This window comes from Stegastes partitus, unplaced genomic scaffold (assembly GCF_000690725.1).
Source record: "Stegastes partitus isolate 25-593 unplaced genomic scaffold, Stegastes_partitus-1.0.2 Scaffold1201, whole genome shotgun sequence".
Lineage (NCBI taxonomy): Eukaryota > Metazoa > Chordata > Actinopteri > Pomacentridae > Stegastes > Stegastes partitus.
Window position 1 is genome coordinate 316,198 of NW_007578932.1, and position 20,617 is coordinate 336,814.

The window sequence follows — 20,617 nt, forward strand, 5'->3', positions numbered from 1 at the left end:
ACATGGCCCATGTACTGCATTAACACTGACTGATTAGAACTAAGTGATTTCAACTTGAACTTCAGTGACCTGAATTGAACTACTACATGGAAAACATCTGTTAAAAGTTTGGTCATGTTGTGGAGATTATGCAGTATTTCAAAGAAGAACGTCAGCATCTGCACAATCTGCATTGCACGTAATGGGAAAAGTGCATCACCTTAAGAAAGATAGTTATATAGTATGCACAGGATGATTGAATTCCTTCAGGCTTTTACACGTTTCACATGTGTCACATGCAGATTGCAAAGGTTGACATGTGTGTGCCTGCATTTTGAAATGACTGTCAATTGCTGCTTGCGAAGGGAACTAAAGAACACACATTATTACTAACCAATACGTGTAATGAGCAAAGTGGTGCAACAGCAGCATGAACATGATACGGTGCGTTAACACAATGAAACTGGCTGCGAGCGAAGCAGCAAAAAGGCAGAAACAGGGCCTGGACTCATGTAGTATTGAAATACACAGTGTGTATTATAAAAACACATACTATGCATGCACACAAACACACACTCGCATCCTGTCATGGTGTAATGATGACTGATTACAGTAAACAAATTGTGCATTAGTGAGAGTGATATAGATCAGATGGAACAACAATGTCTTCCTTGACTGATCTACTGATCTTTGTGCTCTTTGCTGATATGCTGGATGCAAGCGTGCAGACACACACACTCCCACTGATTGACATTACATTTATTGTAATCCAATCTAATCTCATCCGAATTTAACTGACACATGCACCCCCCCAAACAGCACATCTGCAAATCCCTGCACTGTGCTCACTGCGCTTTTTTTTCTTCCTTTCTACAGCGGCTGTTTGATGCTTAAGGGATGTGTGTGTATGTGTGTCTGTGTGTAAAATCACCTCTGCCAGCAGCACAGATGATGTGTAATTTTCTAGCTGAATACCTCCCAAAGTGTTGGTGTGTGGAATGGTGGCGGCAGCACACTCACAGCCTCGCTTTAATGCACAATGAAAACATGACATTTGAATAGAGAAGAGAGAGAGTGAGGGAGAGAAAGGAAGAGCAAGAAAAAGTTTAAAAAAAAAAAAAAAAAGGAGGCACTAGCAATGGTAGTGTTGCTTACCCAGGCATCCAAATCTGCTGGCTAGGAGAGAGAACGAACAGGGGGGTTAGTGAGACAGCAGAGTGCATAAGGAAGGCACACGGATGGAGGAGACGGTTTTAGAGACAAAGAGGAAGAGCACAAAAGAGTAAAAGTATATTATAGAGCATATTATGGAAGGGAAGAAAAGAGGTGAGGTTGAGACATATATGAGAAAGGCACAGCCACAGATTATGTGGAGAGCAAGAGAACACGCAGCAAAGAGAAAGAGATAACAGAAGAAGGAAAAAGTCAGAAGCAGAACAAGGAGGGAACAAGGTTAGCACAGCCTTCTATAGAGTAATCAAGGTCGCACATGTTAGGCTGAGGACTACTTGGTAGTTATAAAATGTAATTTGCCAGATGTCTGATGTTGTGCTGGGATGTAATTTTAGCCTTTAACAGGCTCACAATGTATCCAACGTGTCCCAACATGGATTCTGTGACCAAGTAACTTACTAGTTTGTAATGAAACAACATATGAAATTAAATTAGTTATTTTCTGCCTTAGTCATCCTAAATCGTTTTTTCCAAACTTAAGATGTGGTAAATATGAATGTGAGTGTTGCATATGATCCGAGTGGCATGTCAGCTTTCCATCTACGACTCTACCCTGACCACCACTAGCTGAAGTTTAATGAAGTGCCAACATTAAGGGTCAGAAAACTGGTCAAAAAATGGGAAAAAAAGTGGATTTATCCAATGGTGGAGAGTAATTAATTACCTTTTACTCAAGTACCGTACCTAACGACGATTTTGGGGATACTTGTACCTTACTTAAGTGTTTCCACTACATGCTGCTCTGTGCTGGTACTCTACTACATGTCTTTGACAGCTTCAGTTCCTTCTATGATAATAACAAAATGGATAAAACATTTTAAAACTACAACTCTAGCGGTTTCCATCTTTTTTGGCATCTGATGTCCTACAATAAGCAGTGTGTAGTTGCACTCACATTACAAATGGCTATGAGTTATTCAGCTCCAACAAAAAGCGATTTTTCCCTCTAAACTTCTCACATGGTTTCATTTCAACACATGTTCAAATAAGCCATTATCCCAGTAAAAATCAAAGATTAAAGTAAAAAAGTCCTAAAAGTGAAAACAGATTTGTGTAGCAGAGCTTACTTTTTTTTCTATTGTCCTCTGCAATGAATCATCTCATGACCCCTCAAAATGATTTGCTGTCCCTGTATATGAAACTTAATGTAAACTAGCTCCACCTGCATCAGTAACATGCTGCTGACACACTCATGTTTCACTGCTAATAATCTAATAGTGTCATATACAGTATAACAATATATAAACCAGAGGGACCAAAACAGTACTTTGACTTTAATACTTTCATTTTGCTGCTTACTACTTATGTACTTTTAGATACGTAGGATTTTCCATGTTGGACTTTTACTTGTAATGGAACACTTGTATGTTGCTGATCTGAATACTTCTTCAACCTCTGATTATGCCCATAGTTGTCTGCTTTGACTGTAAATTTGAGTCATAAAATGCATTTTTACATTAGCAAGTCAATATACAAATGAACATAACAGAAGCCAACATTTCTTTGGTCCAATAAAAGTGGCATCAGTTGCTGTACTAATACATGCAATCATTACGTATTTAAAAAGGCTGCAAAGTTTCACATGAAACATGACTGAGCAAATACCTTGAACGAGGATACACAGCACACAACTCGCCTGACAGATGGTACTTGTAGGTCACAGACTGTTCCTTTGCATACGGCCTGTAAGTAACTTTGTTTTCAAATCATTAAGCGTCCTGAAGTAAAAATATTGCTTTCATAAAAAATTTTTCAGAGTGTAGTTTTAATACAGGTATAAGTGTTTATTTTTAGCTTGCGCAATGATATTTAAATGGCAGTTATCTTATGTGCGTGTATGTTTATTGCCTGTTTTACGACGCCTCTTAAGTAGCCCAGGCAGAACTGAAGACTAGCTGCTTACTATCTGTGTTTATATGATCATTTATAGACCTGCCTGCATATGCATGAGCCCTGAACACAGCCATAAAATATTATATGACAGCATATGTTAGGCTATCAACAAATCAAATAATGTTCACTTACAGCATTTTAAGACAGACATGCCGGGCACCATATTGTGTCTTGCCTTTCTTACCAAGTGCTCCCAGTCTGGTATTAGACACAGAACAGAAATGGATAGATTAGAGCGGTAGGTGGCTCTAATGTTGCCATGCCTCATAAAAACACCATTGAGTTAAATGAGGTGAACTCACAAAGCCAGTTGCTGTAGAAAGAGTGTGTGCGTGTGTTGGGTAATCTGTGTAACGGATACAGCCGATGCCATCTGTTTAACCTCCCTGCTCTTCAGCGGCTGGCCCTAAACTGGATATGTGTCTGAGTGTGACTGTGTTTGTGTATATGTGGACCCCAACAGAGAGCTCACGGGAGTGTGGAGGTCCCATTTCCATAGATGAAAGACTTTAGAGGAGAGGTGAAGGGGCTTTTTGTGATACAGATGCAGACAAACACACACCCAAGCAGTTTGGTGCGGTCCATGGACCATAGCAGACAATAGCATTCCAGGTACATCCACTCTAAGCTCCCTGATGACCAGCAGTCAGCCGCCTCAAAGGGAACATTAAGAGTCTGGATCAACTGAGCTAGCAAAAGCACAGCCACAAAAGTGCTACAATTAAACCAACGGACAGTCCCCAGGATTTTTACCTTGATTAAACCATTACATGTAATTTTAATGAGTTACTAATCGAGCTAATTGTGATTTCGTATTTAAAAATACCACAGATATCGGGTTGTAGGTGTCTATAAAGTATAAAATATAAGTAGTTTAGGTCAACAAAACTGTGTGCAGACAGATAAAACCGCAGGTAACCATAGCAACAACACTTACGTCTACTAACCTAACCTGAACCGGTCGAGTTTATGCTAACAATAACAGCCACCACCCAACTCAAAACGACCCTCCACTTTCTACTCTCCAAACTCTAAGATAGATGGATCCCGGATCTTCAGAGCAGCTTGTCGGATGGCCAAATATTATTTCCGTAACTTTCACAAATCTGAATCCAACATTTACACCCGCTCCCTGCCAAGATCGGACAGCTGTATGAAAGGTAAGAAAGAAGCCAGGGTTTGAACTTCTCTCCAAAGCTCTCTTTTTTTCCCATTATTGGCACAGCTATTTCTTATTTCGCTTTTCAGCCGAACAACCAAACACAACGCTATGAAAGCCTTCCAGGAGACACGGTCTGAAAACGTGTACCATTTTCATCATATCGTATCTGATCACACAGGGCGAGTTGGGTGATCATCAGTGGAGGTGGACCCCTTCCAGGTAGTGTTTTGATAAATGGCATTATGTCATAATAATAAATGCAAACCAAGGTTGAACTGTGAGATTCAATGCATGTCATTAAAACCAAAAACATTCATAAAAGTAGGTGAAGAGGTGTAAGTAAAGATACATAAATAATAAAGACAGTGAAGTTAATGACAACCAGACCAACTTAATGAATATCAATACATTGTAATTATCTATGTTTAGCCGAATCATGTTTGCTGGGTGTACCATGAGGGTCACCAGATGCACCAGCTTGGCGACGCTTCACGCTTGATTTAGACTTGAAATCTCAACCGTCCGGCAACATAGTGTGTGTGTGTGTGTGTGTGTGTGTGTGTGTGTGTGTGTGAGTGAGTGTGTCTATGTCTCTGTGGGAGTAGAAAACAGAAAAAACAAGAGGTGGTAAATGTGACACTTTACTAAGACTGTGTGCGTACGTGCATGTATGTGTGTGACAAGATGAGACCTTTTGGTCTCCAACACCACCTCACATGGTGAGAAACGCTTCCTTGGAAATCAATTATGTAAATACTGAATTATGCAAATGGTGCATTTGAATAAATCTATGTGTTTGGGGAGAAAAGATTTTGGTGTGGTTTTATACTTGGAGGCGAGTGAGGAGAGAGAGGGAGAGAGACGAGGAAAGAGGGCTAAAATGAGGATTAGGCTGGAGAATGTCACTGGCAGACACAGTTTGTGCAGTTAAATTCCTGATTTGGCTTTTTAATTAGGGAGAAAGAGGTGGAGAGAAAGGGAGAAAGACACAAATACAGGAAGAGAGGAGAAAAATAAGGGCTAATTCACCAGCTTTCTTCCTGTCATATCTCAATGGGAATGAGTACGGTAAGCACATTCATCATGTGTGCCAGTAATAAATACCACTGGTACAGCTGAGTGCTTTTACCCCTGCTCTTGTTTGGTCCGTGCTGATGCTTGAGTGTTTGTCTGGATTTGCCCTAAAAGGCACAACGAATGATGGACAGTGAAGTGTGTCCACATACGCGTACGCAAAATGGCACTCAATAATTCCCACTCTGTTACTGTATCACTTTAATAAAAGTGACAGGTTCTGATAATGTGCAGAAATTATTTGTCATTTTTCAAGCTTTGACATAAGACCCCTGCTTTTAGATTCAATTCTACGCCATTGCTTTTCTTGAGAAAGCATGGATCTATCAAGTCGCTGCCTCTCTTTATACTCATTCATTGCAGCTGAAGCACACCAGCTCAGCTATCACTCTGCTCAAACACTGCAAAGACACAGTAAAGCAAGCTGTAATTCAGCCATTCAAACTGATTCTGAAGAACAATAATGAAACAAAAAACATCACCCTGCAAATTGATGGGATTGGCTTCTTAAGTTTGATACACATGAACTCCGAAAATCTCAATGCGTGTTTTTCAGATGTCAGTAAACAAACCCTAAAGGTGGAAATGCTCCGCCATGATGTTGACTGCTTATTTTGCTCATGTGTGTTTCAGTGTAAAAAAAAAAAAAAAAAAACACACCATATGGACATGCTGATGTTAACAAGGTTAAAAAAACAAACAAACTTGATTTTCATCTGAAGAGGTGTTTAATTACAGTGATGAAATAGCTGCAAGAAAAACTGTTAATCCCTTATAATTTCCCTTATTAACACAGAATTGTTAATTATAACTTGTAGCATGTTTATACATTGGTGAACTCTCGCATATTTTGCAAGTAGACGTTTGCTGACGTGTCAGATGGTGGATACATGTGACTATAATCATTATTCTAATAACTCGTGTAGAAATTGAATATTTGATCTGTAACAATTGGATCAAATTTATAATTCATGGTCTATACATTTGCTGTATATGTAAACGGTTAAAACAAATCATTTGCGTTAGTCAGATCTGTACTCCAGCAGGGGGCGTTACATTACATCACAAATGTCCCAAACAAATCTATCAAGCCTTTGGAACTCCCAAGTGGCATTTACTGTAGTTTAGTATGCAAATAAAGTACATATGACAGCTGCCATGGCGAGTAAGGATGTTGAATCCTGCAAACTGGCTTGCAATAGGGGAAACATGGCAGCCTCCTCATGTACTGCTTAATGTATTCCACAATATACTACAGTACTCAAGTAAGTTAGCTTTCAGTTAGCTTGTTTTTTGTTAGTTTTTTCCTAACACCATCAGCAAGCAAACAGAGGTTTTTCTTGGACTTGGCATACTTGCATCAGAGGGTTATTAACACATCCACTCTAAATGCACATCCCCTATTAGGACAATAGGACACCTGCCCATATGCATATGCATGAGTCATCACACTCACACCTGTAGGTGATGTACACACCTGCATGCACCCACAAAAAACACACATGAACCCACACACAAGCCTGCACACACAGTACAGTAGGAATACCAAAGGCATGAATTGGTTAGTCTAGCTGTTTGCTCATTAAATGTGTGTTTTCGTCACATTGCCGGGGGAGGTTAAATGAATTAACACTTCATCATCAGCCTGCTTTGCCACCACAGACTGTCACAGAGACACATAGCGAAAAAAGACACTGAGAGGAAGACAGTGAGAGAGACGATGGAGAAAGAGAGAGAGAGTCATTTGAATAAGAGAAAGAGGTTTTGTTGGAGAGGAGAATGAGGGATTAGGTAATGATGAGAGAAAAACAAACAAAAAAAACATAGGATTCTTCTCTCTTCTAAACCACATTTAACCAAAAATATTGATGCTCACGTCCAAAAAAAACGCAATATCCAGAAAGAATTTGGCATTCATTTGTGGACACGGTTCTTCAGCAAATTGTAACTTTCACTGACAAATAAATACACGTAAGATGAAAGATTTACTCCATCTATAAGCGCCGAATGTAAGATGAAGCAATACAATATTACATACACGCATTAAACTGGTAAAATGTAAAATTACCTACAAAAACTGCAAGTAATTATTAAAAACAAATCAGTTTGCAAAAATAATTTCTTTACATATTAGTAATATCCTTTTCAGACATGTTTAAAAAAAATTAAAAAACAGGTCAATTGTTAGATTCGTAAAATTAACTTACACACAAATCAAATCCAGTGACATAACATCACTGCTTTTATTTGCTAATGTGAAAAACTTAAAACAAACTCAAAATGTTCTTAATGAGCAAGAAATCTCCAAAGTTCAAAACACTCATACTTTGTTCAGACATGAATCATTATGCCCTTCAATGACAATCATCATCTTGGAAACATCATTTTTCCTCTGCATAGTAAGTCCTGTCCAGCTGTCACGTTACATCACGACTGCTCTCTGATGGGAGAGGTATTCCACTCCGACACATTTGTCCTTTGAACCGACAGGATTTGTGCGAGGCGCTCTCTCACCGCTCCGCACCGATCAAAATCTCCTCATCCGGTGAGCGCTCTGCTCGTCAGCAATTACCGTTGCTGAAGACGGTGGGGGAGCGCCGAACGAGTGTGTGAGCGAGTGTGAGCGTGCACAAAGGGCTTAGCTGCTTTAACATGCAGAAAAGATGTCAAGTCTGTGATTACGCTAGCTGATAACAAGTGGTTTAGCCATGTGTGAATGTGTGCGTCTGAATCACTGTTGTATTTCAGACTCAGTCAGTTTCTATGAGAAACAAATTCAGAGTTTTATACGTGTGCATATGTGCACTTTCACAGTATATCCCACTCACAGCCTCAAAAGTCAACACTATGGTTGAAGACTGATGTTCATCCACTTAATTTCAACATAAACCCCTCTCACTCTGCTGCCATATCTCAACTTCAATTAATTCTTCTTTTATTGATCCGTTCTCCTCCTCTCACACATTCCTGTTCCTCTCGCTCAGTCGTTGGCTAACAAGCAGGGTTGGCTATCTGGTCGGCTGGCAGTCAGAGTCGGACATCTGAATCTATTGCTCTACCACTTTCCAAGACTCTTCTCTCTGTCTTTCAACTACTATAGTCCTTCCCCGATCGTGTTTCTCTTCCTCTGAGCTCTCTGGCACATCTCTGCCTTAAAGTTTCTATGCTCTTTCTGCACAAGCCAAAGCCTGCTACCATATATTGGCGACTTCAGTCTTTTTTCACAGGTGGGTCGCGGTAGACAAAGAAATAAATGGATGTGTGTACATGTGTTTACATGTAAAATGGTAGACTGGCGTAGATGCAGGTGCTTCCAAAAATGCAGATTTTGACAACCATAATATCATATGTGATGACGAATAGCCACTCAATGAATATACAACCTCAAAGGGTAACCATCCTTTTCTTGTACTGCAGGAATCCCATTATTATTTCAAGGTAATCTGCTCAACATCATGACCATCATCTGCTGAAAACCAATGGATTTGTGATCATTTTAGATATACATTGTCATCGTGGTTCAAGTGAACGAAAAAAACCCATCCCCAGATTATTGAAATTCACCAACAGAGCTGGTGTTTAAGGGCAAACACTCAAAGGCTCTGAAGTAACTGGAATTGACAGAATAATGTGACCACGGGCTAGTTCAGTGAGGAGGGATGAAATTGTAGGCTAGTAAATAAATGAATATGTTACTGCATAATTCCTATGTTAATAAATGATTCTTTGGAATTTCAACACTGTGTGCAATCACGGAGATAAAGAAAACACTCAATTAAAACATAATTGTTGGAGAAATCAATGAGAGTGAGGAAATGTGCCGAAACAAGAGTACACAGATCTGTTACAGAGAATTATATTCAGTGATCAGACAAATGTCTTTTAGGCTTAGACAGCAGGGGGGCTGCTAGTTAGCGAGAACATCTTGTAACTGAAAGGCTGCATATTCAGTGGAACACGCAACATTTCCACTCTCGTCTCGTGTCGTTTCCTGGTGTTTTCTACACAGCAGCTGGGCAATACTGTTAACATGTGTGGCATCAACCGCTGTGGTCCGACTGTTTGTCATCTCAGGTCTGACTTTAATGAATGTTGGGCTTTTCACCCTGGTTTTCATTGTCATTCTTTTGGCCGGTGTCAAATGCTTCAGTCAGAGTCATCACTCACACGTGCACATGCACGCACGCACACACACACACACACACACACACACACACACGAGACAGATAAAAAGATGAGAGACAGAGGTGGAGGAATAAATGCTGGAGGAACATGTTGCCCAGGAGCACGTGTTGCTGTGCAGAGCATGCATCCGTCCTGCTTTTAATCCCCAGGACAACCAAACATGCTTCAACAGTGCCATCTAGTGACCATTTTAGGGTCACGTTCTGTTTCTTTATTACACAGCAACAACCCTGAATTATTCAGATAGTAGATAGATCAGCTAATACCCGAAAATATGCAGCCGCTGGTATTAGGAGGTCAAATGTGATATGGTTAAAAAGGAGCGGGGTGAGTCTGACCACACACAGCAAGCAAAATTTCAAAAAGGAAAACCTTCAGCAAATGATAAGACACTTTCAGCTTCCAGTTTCTATAAGCACAGCCTGGCAGTGATATTTAGAATATATTTGACATTAAAGAACTACCTGATTTGCTGTTTAAATGCATACCCAACAATCTGGCGAGGGTGTTAAAGGAAGGAGGAGGTGTGAGAGAACAGGAACATCAGGAGTGACCAAATGGGCGCATCACCTCTTATCACACATTTCAGCTCAGACTGCACGACCGACTACATTTTCACATCAAGGTATCGTTATTTTTTTGCGGTTAAAGAGGAGATTTCTTTAAGCAAAAATGTATCACAGCCCACTGTTGCACAGCTTCAATCGAATCTAAGTGAAACTGTTTGGGGGTTTTGTGTCATTTGCATTGTGTAAAACTTTGATCACAGGCGAACGTGTCAGACTTGAAGGCAGTGTCAACTTGATTTGCCTGTTACAAAATGCGCAACTTTAATGTTAAGTTTGTGGGAGTCAAGGAAATGTCCCTCCTGGGTTTGAATAGACTATAAAGAACAAGTATCAAGGCGGTATGACGCATGAGGAGTAACCTATTTTCCACACTGAAATTGACATGAAAATTGCTTCCAGGGTTAATAAACTTCTGGATGGAGCAGACTAGTATTGGAGCGAGGGCAATTAAGGTGACTACAGACAATTAGAATCCAAATATGGATGCGATACTACAGCATGTATATTTTGAATAATACAATACAAACATTCAATAAATATTAAACCCTCACAATGTCAGCTGTATGAAACCTTGCAAATGAATAACTGTTACATAGATAATTTGTCCTGCTTTACTGATTTTATTTTCTGATATGTTTATACGTATCTGTGTCTTTCTAGTGCTCACCGGTTCCTGCAATATCTTTCATTAAAATGTGTGCACCTGGATTTATTAAATTCGACTAAACAGATCTGAATTAAAATTGTACCCACTGATGTTGTTGCTTATCACTGTTTTTTCATTGGAGACGGCAGATAAAAGACAGTTTTTAATATACAGGGCTGCAAACATTCCCCCATGACCCATACACAAGTAGTAAAGTCTATTCTTCTCACCCACCTCGGAGGTTTGTGAAATTCAATAGCTTAAAGCAGATGCTTGTTATTGTCTGCATGTGTGTGTGTGTGTGTGTGTGTGTGTGTGTGTGTGTGTGTGTAAGAGAGATGCTCAGCACTGAATACCTGTGCATACTAATTGCATTTTACTTGTAGCAGGAATGACACCTCTGAGGTGGAGACAACAGGCAGGGGGAAAAACAAACACAGGAGGTGCTAATGAAAGAAAGGAGGGGAGAAGAGACTAGGTGTTAATGTAACTTGTCATCTCTTCCGTGTCTTCACTCAAGGTGCAACTGGTAAATATAGTCTCAGAATGTGACGTGGCACACTGAGAAAAAGAAAAAAAAGGGGGGGGGCATACACTTCTTAGGAGCACCTTTGTAGGTGGGGTGTGAAAGTGGACGTCATGGGGGGATATGACTCTGAAGTAATAGCACCGAAAGAAAATGTTGACAATAACCAGAGATGCAAACTCGAAATGATCACCATCTACATAAAAACTGGTTTTGTGGAAAAACCATATAGAATAAAAACATTGTTCAAAGGTCTATATAACTACATAAACTACTATCCTCATCAAAATGCAGAGTGAATGCATAAGAAGAGTACCACTTATTATTACTTCAAATCAGCCACGGCCAATGTGTCTCCCCTGACTTCAGCCACACATTGCTGTATTTCTTCCATTTAAAACACTCAGATTTCTCCATCAACACTGGTGGGTTTCCAATGAAAAGGTCAGTACTCATTGGGCAATGTAGCATAAACAAACGAGATGTACTTTAAACTCCCCACATTGACATACTGGTCTATAATTGGCCAGTAATTGTAGAACAGTAAAAGTTTGTCAATGTCAACCTCAACAACATATTTCAATGAGTTACAGCTCAGTACAAATGTGCTACATGAATAGTTAGGCCTGTCGTCTCCAGGTTGATGGGTTGGTTGATATGCTCTCATCTGATCAAATTCTAATTGGTCAGACAATCACCAATGTTATTTTCATGAGGAGAAAAGTGCTACAATAAAAGCCTTTCAGGATTAGTCTGTTACTTTTTGGCAGCGAGAGGAACAGACTACCTGTGAAAAACAGGTGTGTTCAACATAGCCAGCATTTGAAAAACTTGGAACTTCATGCAGACTGCTCGGTCTAACATTCAAGCTACATTGACTAAATGAGCTAGTTCAAAACTAATAGTCATTATGCTACAAAAGTTAGTGAGTGTGACTGCAGTTTGTTAAAACAGTTGGCCAATAAGTAAAAGGGACAATTTGCAGCTGTTTGCATATCACAGCTCCACAGCCAACACAGCATATCCTCTAACAATCGAATACTAACTCCTCTACCATTTTGTCGTGCCACAAACTTTCATGTTTCACACTTGAAGCCTTGAGTGTAAATATATCAGAATCAGCTTATCTGATGTTTGTTCTAATAATCATTTTGCTGCGGCAGGCGGATCTGGTGACAGCTTCCACGGCTTCAGCGTCTGCCAAAAGCGGCAACTGCACCCAGACCTAGCTGGATATGAAGCCTTCTTTTTCATCACAACAAAAAAAAAATCATGTTATAAACTCTCAAATTAAATAATGAGATGAAAATGCTGTAACATCCTGCAAATAGTAACCTTTTATATTTATTTAGAGTTCATTTAGGCTAACAGGGCTAGCAGGTAGAGTGCAGCCAGTGCACTGTGGATGATTTAAATAATCTAGAGATTAAGTGCAGATTTCTCATCTATTGATTGGTCGAAGAGCAGGTACGCTTTCTATCGACAAAGATTTTCTTTGGTTGAGTACAGCCCTGTCAGTCATGATGGATTAGATGGAAGAAATTAACACCATCAGGTATTACAGAAGTCAGCTAAAAAAATATATATATATATCACAGTACAAAATACATTTTCTACCTGCGAATGTAGTATTGATTGAACTGTGAATGAATCCTGCGAGCGGTTATCACCCCACAACTTATACACACTTTCCTCTGATGTACATTGGCAGACAGAGCCAGTTTAACGCACAGGTTGCACATGCAACAGCAGATACTGAAACAGATATATAAATACACAAACGAATTGTCCCAGCGGTGGCAGTTGGTGCTGAGGCAGGGGTAAACTGCTAAACTGAGTCTTTGTGACAGGCAGCCTGAGGCAGTACGGGGAGCAGCTCAGCTCTTCGACAGGTATTGCCTTCACACCTCCCTCACCCTCTCCTCACCCCACCAGCAACACACAGCCTGCATGCTGCGGAGCCAGGAGTGCATGTAGAGAAACAGGCTGGGGGGTGTTTGCTATATATATGCTTGAGTATTGTGATGGTGACTGTATGTCTGCGTCTAAGTCTGTCTTTTCCTCAGAGAAATACTTCAGGCGGTTCCCAAACTACTTAAAGTGGAACGATTTAAGGTGGAATACGGAAAGAGAGTGGGGGGGTGGGGAAACTTGTTCCTTGAGCCTCCAGCTGTGTTGTTGCTGGTGGATACAAGGTCGATGGAAAATGCAAAGAAGAGGGGGAAGCCCACCTGCTAAGCACAGAGATTTGTTACTGTAGGGGCTTTTAAATCAGATTCATGAGTTGTCTGATTCTCCTCAAAGGGTGAAGCAATACAGCAAAAACAGAAACGTCTTTCTTCATAATCTAAGGATTGAATTTTGCCAGGTTTCAGCGCCGTTTCTTGTCTTTTAAGTATGCATTACATTTTAGGCAATGGAGGAATCACACTGGAGAATAACAAATGTGCTAAAAGAGTTGCGCGGTAATAAGTGAGAGTCAGAGGTGAGACCAAAAATAAAGAAAAGGTGAGAAAGAGTTAGAGATGGGAATAGGGAGGCAAACAGGTGGTCACATAAACACTCAAAGTCATATGCTCGCTGCACTTTTCACACACAGAATACAACTTCAGTAGCTCCTCACCTCTGCACACACAAAAAAAAACACAAATCCAGACACACTGACAGCCTGTATTGACTTGTAATGACAGAAAAAGTAGAAAACAAGGCTTTGAGGGGAGAGTGTTCAGTTTCTCATTGTAATGCAACATTATTAAAGGTTTGGAGCCCATATCAGTGTAAGCTAAGCCGGCGGCTTCATTCAGTATTCATTACAGCTGGCAAGCACACAACGAAAAGACACTGCAGGACAAATCAATTGGAGAGGAAATAGAGAGAGAGAGACAGGGTAGTAGGAAATCCACAATGTGTAATTTTAGCAAACCGAAGCAAGCGAAAACCGCCAGGGAGAGAATTTTTAATTAATGATCAGCAATAGATCATTGCTCATATGTCACCAACGAAAGAAAAAGAAACACTCCATACGGGGTTAACATACACACTTACACATGCAGCCCTTGAGTGACACTGTCAGTTCTTCAGTCTTATGTATACATTTTTGTATTTTATGCTTTAGTGATCATCAAATTTGCAGTGACAAACAAGGGTCCAGGAATTGTGGTCCTGAAACTGCAGCCTCCTCTGCTGCAAATATAATATTGAAGCAAATTCAGAACTGCTTTTAACTTGCATTCTTTGTAATAGCCAGCAGGGGGCAATACCTCTGGATGCAAAAAAAAAAAAAAAAAAAAGGAAAAAAGTTTTGGAAAAAACGACCCTACTTCTCCGTTAATTTGTTTCGACAGTAAAAAAAAAATTCTAATAAGTTTATGTTTTATTTGCTTGCTTCAAGACTGAAAGCAGCAAGATGTCCATTTTGTAAGTTACAGTCCCATTTCGAGTAATAAAGAGGAGCATGTTTTAAGGTGATACTACCTTGTGACTGGCAGGTTCCTACTGTATTGCCACACGTACCGTCCTCACTGCTCAGTCAGAGCCACCCCTCGCTCACTCGGTGACAATCAAATTTCACATCTGACATGTACGTCCACATTTTATACAATCTGTGCTCTCCATACTTACTCTTAAGCCCAATTCAAAGTTAAACAGCAAACTTAGTTGCACATAAAGTTGCAAAATCAGTGTGCGTTCCTGATACAGACCGTAAAAGCATCACTCACCAGTATCTTGGCCCTCTCTTGCTCTTCATGGGCCTTTCCCCTCTCCGCGATGAGGGCAGGGGCCAGCTCATCCAGGCCTGTGGCTGATGCAGCATCTCTCTCCCTCTGGGCCAGTCTGGACAACTCCTCCTGCACCAGAGCCTGTTGACGCTCAAAGCTAAAAAGTAGGGGAAGATAAGCACTGTTAACCTTTGACGCTTTATTTATCCAGTGAAAGTCTGTCCAACATGCAACTTCTTGTTCACACAGAGAGATATCCACCAAGGTCAGACAGATATCGGTTTCTGTAAATCAGTGCTAACCTACATTTTGTGGATGAACCCTTAAGAAAATATATATACAGTCTCTGATGAATTGTTTGCTTCTGCTCTTTGATAGTGGAAAGTAGAATAGAACAGTGAGTTACTTATGAAAGAATAATCTTGTCCAATATAACTGAATGTTGAATATGATTACTTTTACTGGTTAAATACTTGTCTTTAAAGCTATCACTCCTTGTTCTAGCTGCTTTAATGCTGCCAACACCAGATTACCTACCAGAAAACAGTTTGTGAACTCAGTGTGGACCCCAGCAACCAATGTTTGTCATTGTGCTCCTGTTTTGTTTTTCTAAAAAAAACTTTTTGACTGAAAATGGGTTTGAAACTTGAAAGTCTATTACAGCAATTGGAAGATCTTTCATTATTGAATTGCTTTATGAAATCAAATTACACATACAATGCAATCAATAATCTAATTCAGGAGTCTCAAACTCACGGCCCGTGGGTCAATGATATTTTGTGGCCCCCGACTTGACATCAAAGTTTAACGCTAGTGCGGCCTGCGCATTTTTCTCACACGTACCTACACGAGTTGTTGTCATTTTAGATTTTTTTAATCACTTGTGGGCTACCATAGCTCAGGCTCGTGACAGCAACACGAATTACCAACGTTAGTCACTTGACACGTGATTTGGGAGTGTCTCCGAGTGGAGAGAAAACATATCCTATCACCCAGTGCAAATGCGTTTGTTTTTTTTTTCCTTATATGTGTGAAAAGCTCTTCTCCACCATGAACTTTAATAAGTCAAAGTACAGGTCCAAACTTACTGAGGAGCATCTTCAAGCCATACTGAAGGTCTCAATTGTTTCCTCCCTCAAGCCAAATGTGGCTCAGCTGTGAAAGAGAAAGTGCTGCCAAGTCTCTGGCAGCAAGGAGTAGGTAAGAGAAGCCTATGGTCTGAAGAACCTTTCATGTTCAGAATTGTTATTAATAAAGATTGAGAAGACTGGATCAGTTGTACTTTCTTGGAATACTTGAAATCTTTTTTTGTGGAACACTTGATGTGGCTCAGCCTCATCCAGACTGTTATCTCCAGCAGCCCACAGGTAAGTTGAGTTTGAGACCCCTGATCTAATTCAGTCCTTTCCAGTAACACTTTGAAATATGGCCTGCTACATTATCAGAAACTTCATTACCACATGATCTCAAAAAAAATGTGTAAGTTTATCAGCTGCAAAGACATTATTCTTTGCAGTGCAATAATATTGGGTTGTCTAGTATACAAGGTGTGTCAGCAAAGTTCCAGGACTAGTGTCACAAACGCGATATATCAAACCCAAACTACAAACTACGAGTTTTCCCCTTCAGACGATTAGCCAGAACATCTACAAAGAGATCCTGCAGCGTTTGTTTCATTCAGTGCGCGAGAAGAGGCGAGAGTTGTGGCAGGAGGAGTCGTGGCTGCTTCACCATGACAACGTGCCTGCTCACAATACCCTGAGCATCTGACAGTTCCTGGCTGAGAAGAACATCGCCGTGCTGGAGCAACCTCCCTACTCACCCCACCTGACTACATGTGATTTTTTTTCCCCAAGCTCAAGGGGGTCATCAAGGGGACCCGTTTTGAAGACGTAGATGACATCAAGATGGCTGTGACGACAGAGCTGCAGAGGATCCCGGAAGAATCCTTCCAGGAGTGCATGGCGGTGTGGCAGAGAAGGCTGGTAAAGTGTGTTAGACTCCAGAGGGATTACTTCGAAGGGGAAAACTTGTAGTTTGTAGTTTGGATTTGAAATATATATTTTGTGACACCAGTCCTGAAACTTTTCTGACACACCTCGTACTTCTACTACACTACCTGACACAGCTTGTATACTTGGCTTCCTTTTTTAACTTGTAAACTACATAGACCTATAATTTAAAACTGATTGTACTGCAAACAATTAGCACTAATCACAGTGATTAAGATATAATAATATACAATGACAGCCCGACACTGACAGCGAGTGAGAGCTGTTCGACTTGCCAACATGTAAATCCATAGTGGTTCAGGACAGTATACAAGCATTCCAACAGCATAGCAGCATGCCTGCTGCACAGAGAGAGTAAATCAGCACAAGCAGTGCTGACAGGTGGCTCGGCATGTGGATGTTCTCCGTTAACATTACACATTAGCAATGAATGTATGCTATTTTATGTGTCTGCCATTTCTACTAACCATAAGTTGGAGGTGACAACACAGAAGGCTCAACCTAAATCTTTGAGAATTTAAGTTACTGTAGATAAAATCCTCTGCTCAATCTGCCATGTTATAAAAATATTCACATCTTCATATTCAGGGACATGTTAGATTCCAAGTTAGTCAAGACCAGTGCACACTAATAAAACATAAAATAAAATAAAAAATTCAAGTGAAGTTATAGCAGTTCCCTCATCAAATATGGCAGAATTACAACTCAAGTTAAATTAAGATTTTACATACAAGGGTACTTTAAAAAGTTCTCGGCCTCACCTGGAAACAAGTCCTATTCTGGGGCATAACTGTACACTATAAAGCCTCATACGACTGTCCACAAAAACTCAAATGTCTGAAGCAATCAAAGAAAAAAAGAAAAGAAAACTTGCTGGTGTGTTGTTGCATCAGGACAATGCACCTGTCCGCACAGCACAAGTAGCAGAAGTAGCCAAATGAGGCTTTCAACTGTTGCAGGTGGCACCTGACTAAACCAACCTGCACCATTTGACTTCTATCTGTTTCCTAAACTGAAACCCTAGTTGTGTGGTTGCCATTTTCAGAGTGATGATGAAGTAATACATGCTGCTGAGGAATATCTGGAGGCTCAAGATGTGACCTTCTTCCGTGAAGGGACAGCAGAGCTTGAACACTAGTGGACGAAGTATGTCTAAGTTAAAGTAGACTGTATAGAAAAATAATACAACCTCTCTCCCTTATGCCAAGAACTTTTTGAAGTGTCCTTGCAGACTGTAAACATGCATGGATAAACACAAAGGGACAGTGACCTTGACAGTATGATCACCTACTTTTTGCGCATTTCTTCCTGTATTTCTGTACTGGAGGGTCTGGTTGGTTTTGGACCTGAACATCAGTGAGATAAATATCAACAGTATTAGCGATTACAAAATAGATCTGTTTGCAGAACGGTTAAGGTCTGACCCAGTGAGTTCTCTGTGGGCATCTAGCTTACTTACATTTATCCAGCTCAACTGAACTGAATCTTACACAACTATCTATTGTAAGTTGACCAAAACAGGGCCCACGTTAAAATCATTGTCTCTAATGTTAAACAAATGATTAAGCAATAGCAACATGTCATTTTAATTGCGAGCACAGGTATAAACAAACATTTGAGCAAATAACATACATTTGAGCAACACAGTGAGGCAGTTCCCAACAGACTCTCTGAGGCCATAAATGAAAATTAAATATTCTTATAAATATGTGCATATAAATGGCAGTTTAAACTCGATGTCTTTTGTCCTCTATAATGAACAATCTGAAAATGTCAGGCAGAGGCAGAACTGATCTTTGTTGTGACACTGTTCTGTATATTCACTGCCTGAGGACACATTTGCTGACATGCTGGGTCAACCAGTGGGAAGTCTGCGAGAAAGGAAAAGTCTTTGACCGGGACATACTTGGTGGTGATTTACGACTGTCCGACGGGGTCTTGGTGCTGTCAGACTTCTGAGAATCCCTCATTCGTCGGAGCACATCCTCTGAGAGCTGAAGGAGAACGTGGGAACAAACACATCAGCATTTTGAAAGCTGGACAGATGTGTGCCTTGGTAAGCAGCGTGTGACAGTGGTGAAGGAGTCCATCACACAGTCTACTGAAGTGTCCTTGAACAGGTCACTTACCTACTTGCAGATCATGTGCCGCTCTGCAGCTGTGCCTGAGCTCTCTGACCAACATTAATGGTGTGTTAAAACAGTGCTAGTTTATTTATCTGCTGTCAGACCTGCAGGTTGTGTTTTTGAACTGTGTTTGGAAGAGTTTCTACTCATGAAGTATAAAGTGTTAATACTGACACATAGCATACTGGCTGTGGTAAGTCCCCAAGCATGTAACTTACAAACTGTGTAAACACCCAGTTTGCTAGCGTTGATTAGCATTTCTTGACTGGCATTACAAGAGAAGCCTACAAACTTAAGACAGCTGGTAACGGGGGTCTGACACGGGTTCATCTGAGGATATGGGACCTGTTCACACACTTTATAAGGACCTGTCAGGCTTCTGGACTGAACCCACCACAGAATTAAATTACTTATTAGCATCGCTCGCTAAACCTACTCACATAATTCAAACTCCGGCTCTCAATTACACGCAGGACGATATATTTTATACCTTCACTCCTTCAATTACGGTGACCTTCTCGTCTTCGTCCAGTCCGAATGACACTTTCCTCGTCGTGCTCCCATTCCCTCCCATTTTTGACGAGCTGTCGGTTTCCTCACGATTAGAGCGACTAATAACAGCCCTGTCCACTGTTGTGACAGGGGCACATAAATAAGAAAGCGGCTGGAGTCGCCGCCACAGCGACTGCTGGTCAAAATACTCCAATAAAGGTCATTCTGACACCGCAGTATCCTCTCAGCTCATTGGTTGGATGAAATAATTCGGCTCCAATGACTCGTCTTCGCTTATCAGGAGTGGGATGAAGGGTTGATGGGAAATGTAGTTAACCTTTTGTCCGACGACTCGTAAGTGTGACTTGTGAAGCTTTTCATGACAAACACATCTTAAGGACATAATCCTGGATATTTAGGATAAATAAGGGTGTCATTAACATTGTCATGACAAATTAAAGGAAAAACTTACATAAATTAGTGAAAAAAGGTGCACTGCATTACACAATTAAGCAATTCACACTAAGTCATGCTATGTTGCTTGTAAAAATAAAAAAAATAAAAAATGCTGAGTAGGCCTACTTGACTCTGATTTTGTATCATAATGATAAGAGGAAAAGATCTAAGTGACTTTAAAAGCAAGTTTGTTGTTGGGGTACAGATGGCAGGAGCTTCAGGAACAAAGTCTTCTCAAAGTGGTTAGTGTCTCAGCAGGAACGACAACTAAAGGGACGGCTGCATTTAGATTTCTGGACTCCAGTAAGTAGGCCTGGAAATGTGGTCAACTGGGCACATTTGATGGGATGACAATGCCCACATCCATGAAGCACAAGGGGTCGCTAAATATTTGGATGAGTGTGAAAATGACATGGGTTTGCAGTCATACGTTCTCAGCTTTGCTAAACACCTATGGAACGTGGATCAGCCCATAAAGCTGTCATGATAATCCCTTACAGCATGTAGTTGTACTTATACTTTCTGCATCTGCAATGTTGTCCTGT

At 40.5% G+C, this 20,617-nt stretch overlaps 1 protein-coding gene across 1 annotated transcript in view; it reads right to left on the reverse strand.

Moving 5' to 3' along the window:
- chchd6b (coiled-coil-helix-coiled-coil-helix domain containing 6b) overlaps positions 1-19,842 on the reverse strand; it is a 60,696-nt gene extending 40,854 nt beyond the window's left edge. Inside the window, exons 1-4 of the mRNA XM_008297228.1 lie at positions 19,615-19,842; positions 18,905-18,992; positions 18,290-18,344; positions 14,987-15,143 (exon numbers count right to left, since the gene is read on the reverse strand). Of these exons, the coding sequence (XP_008295450.1) occupies positions 14,987-15,143; positions 18,290-18,344; positions 18,905-18,992; positions 19,615-19,698 (384 nt within the window). The 5' untranslated portion in view covers positions 19,699-19,842. The remainder of the gene's footprint in view (positions 1-14,986; positions 15,144-18,289; positions 18,345-18,904; positions 18,993-19,614) is intronic.
- Positions 19,843-20,617: the final 775 nt, after the last annotated feature.